The sequence below is a fragment of the Pelobates fuscus genome, chromosome 3, assembly GCF_036172605.1.
Source record: "Pelobates fuscus isolate aPelFus1 chromosome 3, aPelFus1.pri, whole genome shotgun sequence".
Taxonomy (NCBI): Eukaryota; Metazoa; Chordata; class Amphibia; order Anura; family Pelobatidae; genus Pelobates; species Pelobates fuscus.
This window is the reverse complement of record NC_086319.1, coordinates 410,803,983-410,809,293: the sequence shown is the minus strand read 5'-3', so window position 1 is coordinate 410,809,293 and position 5,311 is coordinate 410,803,983. Positions and strand designations below refer to the sequence as shown.

At 35.9% G+C, this 5,311-nt stretch overlaps 1 protein-coding gene across 1 annotated transcript; it reads left to right on the top strand.

The window, feature by feature from the left end:
• Positions 1–2,115: 2,115 nt before the first annotated feature.
• Positions 2,116–3,054, top strand: LOC134602016 (olfactory receptor 11L1-like). The gene has a single exon (XM_063446518.1). The coding sequence runs from the start codon at positions 2,116–2,118 to the stop codon at positions 3,052–3,054; it is 939 nt and encodes a 312-aa protein (XP_063302588.1).
• Positions 3,055–5,311: the final 2,257 nt, after the last annotated feature.

Here is a 5,311-nt window from a genome sequence, read left to right as displayed (position 1 = left end):
TGTACATGGGGGGTACTGTTTTACTCGGGAGACTTCGCTGAACACAAATATTAGTGATTCAAAACAGTAAATCATATCACAGCGATGATATTGTCAGTGAAAGTGACTTTTTTAACTTTTCACACACAAACAGCACTTTTACTGATGATATAATTGTTGTGATACATTTTCCAGTTTTGAAACACTAACATTTGTGTTCAGCAAAGTCTCCTGAGTATAACAGTACCCCCCATGTACAGGTTTTATAGCATTTTTGAAAGTTACAGGGTCAAATATATGGGTCAAATATTTTTACATTGAAAATGGCCAGGTTGGTTACGTTGCCTTTGAGAGCTTATGGTAGCCGAGGAATGAGAATTAGCCCCATGATGGCATACCATTTGCAAAAGAAGACAACCCAATGTATTGCAAATGGTGTATGCCCAGTATTTTTTAGTAGCCACTTAGTCACAAACACTGGCCAAAATTAGCGTTCAATTTAGTTTTTTACTTTTTTCACACACAAACAAATATGAACGCTAACTTTGGCCAGTGTTTGCGACTAAGTGGCTACTAAAAAAGTCTGCACATACCACATATTGAATACCTTGGGTTGTCTACTTTAAAAAAAAATATGTACATGTGGGGTGGTATTCAGAGATTTATGACAGATAATAGTGTTACAATGTCACTATTGATACATTTTAAAAATGTATGTTTTGAAACCGCAATATCCTACTTGTACTTATAGCCCTATAACATGCAAAAAAATAGCAAAAAGCATGTAAACACTGGGTATTTTTAAACTCAGGACAACATTTTGAATCTATTTAGCAGTTTTTTTCATTCGCTTTTGTAGATGAGTAAAAGATTTTTCACATAAAAGTCAAAAAACATGTATTTTTTTAAATTTTTCATCATATTTTTTCATTTGTTTTTAAATTAAATTACATGAGATTATATAAATAATGGTATGTAAAGAAAGCCCATTTTGTCCTGAAAAAAACAATATATAATTTGTATGGGAACAGTAAATGAGAGAGCAGAAAACTACAGCTAAACACAAACACCACAAAAGTGTCAAAAAGATGCCTGGTCGCAAATGTACAACATCGCAAAAACAGTCCGGTCCTTAAGGGGTTAATCATCATTCATGTTGTTATATTATTTTACATTATATTATTGTATTGACAATATTGGAGGAACACAATAATCAATAAATATATATATGTAAAAAAAAAAGTGTTCCCTTAACCTCTTTAAATTACGGTTCTTCCCCATTGCTGCAATGAAAGAGTTAAAATTAAACACACCCTTATCCCAGCTCTGGGAGAGGTTCCTCATTGCATCTCCAATCCAGATCCTGTGAACTCATCATGTCTGATCATTTGTGTCCAGTTACATGTTTCACAGAACCAATGACACAAGTTGGTCCCTATGAGAAGGATTCATTTCTCATTTGAACTACAAACTATAACTAACCTTTTTTTTTTTTTTTTTTAAACCAAGCTAAAGTGCCTTACGGGATAGGGGTGTTCTTTTGATTAATATATACCTATTTTTGGACATGGGTGTGATATAGATAACATTTCAAAGACAAAGAAAAAATAGATGAAAATGCATAAAAAGAATGGAGGAAAGGGAGGTAGTTGATATCTGGGGTGTAATATGTTCTTATGAGAAGAGCATCGTACAGAATCTCAGAGCTGTCGCATAAAATATTTTACATTGTGTGCATGCTTTACTACCTCATGCATGAAGCTAGTAGATCATGCCCAAAAGATAGTACACTTTGCCTGTGAGATAGCTAACTTGTGTGCATGTTTCAAGTATTCAAAACCCTGGATGGAGTCCAAGGTAGGCACATATAGACACATAATACAATTCTCATGCACACAACTTAGTAGATCATGCACGCTAATTAAATCTATCATGCAGGAAATACTTCACGCACGTTAACTTTCCCTTGAGCACAATCTACTACATCTACGAATTAACACGTCATGATTCCCTTTTATTCCAGAAGTTTGGTCCTTAAGGGGTTAAATGAAGGTCATTACATGAAAAATTACAAATTGGTGTCTGTTTAAAAATATACATAATTTAACATCACAACATTTTCTTTTCCCGCAGACAATGAATGTCATAAACCAGACCACTGTCACTGAGATTATTTTACTTGGATTTCAGGATCTACTACACTTCAAGGTTTTATTTTTAATTGCCCTTCCTGTTTTCCTCATTATGACCGTATGCGGAAATATTCTGATTATTTGGCTGGTGGCATCTACCAGCAGTCTCCAGTCTCCCATGTATTTCTTCCTAACACAACTGTCCATTTCTGATTTACTGGTTACAACAACTATTATCCCCAAAACACTTTATATTATATATAATGAAGGGGGCACTATGTCTTTTTCAGGTTGCCTTATTCAGTATTATTTTTATTCTTGTGCTGAAGCCTCTGAATGTTTTATTTTATCAATAATGGCTTTTGATAGATATCTGGCCATCTGTAACCCTCTGAGATATCGCTCTTTAATGAATTCTGTGTTACGTGTTACATTGGTTATCATCAGTTGGCTATTAAGCCTTTTTGCATCATTAATTATATTAATATCAATAATTCAGCTTCAGTTTTGTGGCCCAAATGTTATTGATCATTTCTTCTGTGATCTTGTCCCACTATTAGAACTTTCTTGTTCAGACATCAAGTTACTTGAAATGGAAATTCTTATATTGTGTGTACCAATAACTATCACTCCACTCATAAGTATTGTAGTATTTTATGTGCATATTGCGCAGGCTGCCCTTAGGATTTCCACCACAATTGGAAGATCAAAAGTCTTCTCGACTTGTAGTTCCCACCTCACTGTGGTTTCCGTTTTCTTTGGCACTATAACAGGAATTTATATGATTCCCACCAATAAGAAATATGTGACTGCCAACAAAATTGCTTCTTTGTTATACACTGTGGTGACCCCTATGATTAACCCGATCATATATAGTCTGAGGAACAAGGATATCAAGGAAGCCGCAAAGAAAAACATTGTTAAAATTAATATATACAATTAAAATGTATCCACAACGTAGATAAAGAATAGTTGCTCTGCCGATAAATATCCAAGGATCTGAGGGAACAGAAAAGGGGGTGACCCTGAAGAAATTGGTAACAAGAAAAAGAAGAAATAAAAAATCTGTCCCTAATTATAATGTAGATATTGAGAGGGGGATAATGGCTAAAAATGCTTTAAAAATCACAAAGATACTTTATTTTAAATACCAAAAGACAAACAGTTAACAAAAAACCTTTGCTGTAACTACCTGACTTAGCAAAAAATGTCTCTATCAGCATACAGTAAATTCCCCCAAAAATGAGACAAAGCTCCGTGTTGAGGGTCAAGCAGTGATCAGACAGAGCTGTGGGTTTATTGTTCTTATTTACATTTTATTCACATTCTTACACATTAGTACCACCCACAGGGTTTTTTAAAACAACCAATAATACACTCAGACACTCCCACACAAAATCCTCCCCTCTGCCTGTGAAACAATTACCTTACACAGTGGGTTAATGTAATTATCACAGGCAGAGAAATACAGTTTTTCCACATTATTCATAACTTTAAAAGTATACATCACATTCACCTAAAACTTACAGAATCAGCATTCTCCAAATACAAACATATGTCAAAATCATCCAAATTGGTTCAAAAGATAGATCGAAGTCCTTTGTGACCAAATGAAGCATGGCTTTTCTGCCCAAAACCAGTTCCACAGAGTCTTCCATCCTGGAGATAATTGGGAAGTAATCCAATTATCTCCAAGGACAGAGGCAAAACTCCATTGAACACATGATAGCAAAAGACAATAAAATACATAAAAATATATAACTGTGCAGCTATTGCATAAAACAGATACATTCCACATATCCCCAGATAGCTCAGATCTGAGCGCACATTATTACTGAATGGCGCTCAGATCACTACATACAGTTCAATTGCCATGGAGCAAAAGTCTTTCACATAGTCTTTTGTTATACAAATGGGCTCCATGGCATAGCTATCTGGGGTATCACTGTTCAAATAGGGCAAGTACCGAATGACCCGGCTTTCGTGTCTTTGCACGGGAAAATCAACTATTTCAACATGGGGCCATAGTCGAAAGGCAGCAGGCAGGCGACCAGGCTTCTCCAATGCAATGTGGCTAGATTGGTCTCGTCACAATGGAGTCATGAGAAAATTAAATCAATAGTAGCTAAATATATTAGCAGTTTAGCGATGTATGAATGGTATGTAATTAAATTCTTCATTAAGGCCCACAGGAGCCAAGGTCTTAAATGAGAAAATCCATTGTGATTCCTTTCTTAGCAGAATCTTATTGAAGTCACCCTTTCTTGGGTTAGGCAGCAATTTTTTAATGGCCTGAAATTTCAAGTTGTCAGGTTTGCCATCATGGAAATTGAGAATATGTCTTGCTACCGGGGTAGGTGTGACAGTATTATTGATAGAGGTAATACGTTGCAAGATTCTGCATCTAAACTGCTGAAAAGTTTTGCCTATATATTGAGCCCCGCAGCTACAGGTGATCAAGTAGACCAATCATGTAGTGCTGCAGTTAACCAGGGCATTTGTGACTATATTAATGTGGGTTTGAGTAGACGTAGTTGACTTTGAGGGTAAGATATACTGGAAGGCCTTACAATGCCCACATTTGTAAGTTCCCTTAGTGTTTGACAGCCAGTTAGTAGGTGGTGAGGGGGATGCTAGGTGACTATGGATAAGTTGGTCTTGTAAGTTAGTTGGTCTGCGTGCTGTTAGAGGGGGACAATCTGGTATTGGACAATTCCTCTTGAGAATCTTAGACATAGGTCCCCAGCCTTGATCAAAAGTCGCGATACCTCATGGAGCCTTAGACTCAAATTTTGGTTTAGTGATGTGAAGACTGGAGTTGTATCCACAACATATATTCTTCAACATATATGGTATTTGGCTTTAGTTAATTTATAAGGCTCCAGGATACAGAGAAGGACGCCAAGTAGGTGAAACAATGAAAGTTTTTTTATTAAGCACAATACAGTCTAATATTTATATTTACAAGAATGTAACAGGAACAAAGTAATATCACCAATTAATGCAGGAAATCAACATCGAGGTCTATCATGGCTTGAAAGGCTTGAGTTCAGTCTTGCCAAGAGTCTTAAAGTAATCTGGGAGGTTACTACACAGTGTATTATCTCATATGTGAGACTTCTGGCAAAACTTCAAAAAGTCCCATCTTTTATAATCATGCAAAAATGAGCTTACATAACTAGTTTATGCAAGGGACATGT

Bases quoted from the DNA above. Each gene is read 5' to 3' on its own strand.
- LOC134602016 (XM_063446518.1), top strand. From the start codon at position 2,116: ATGAATGTCATAAACCAGACCACTGTCACTGAGATTATTTTACTTGGA.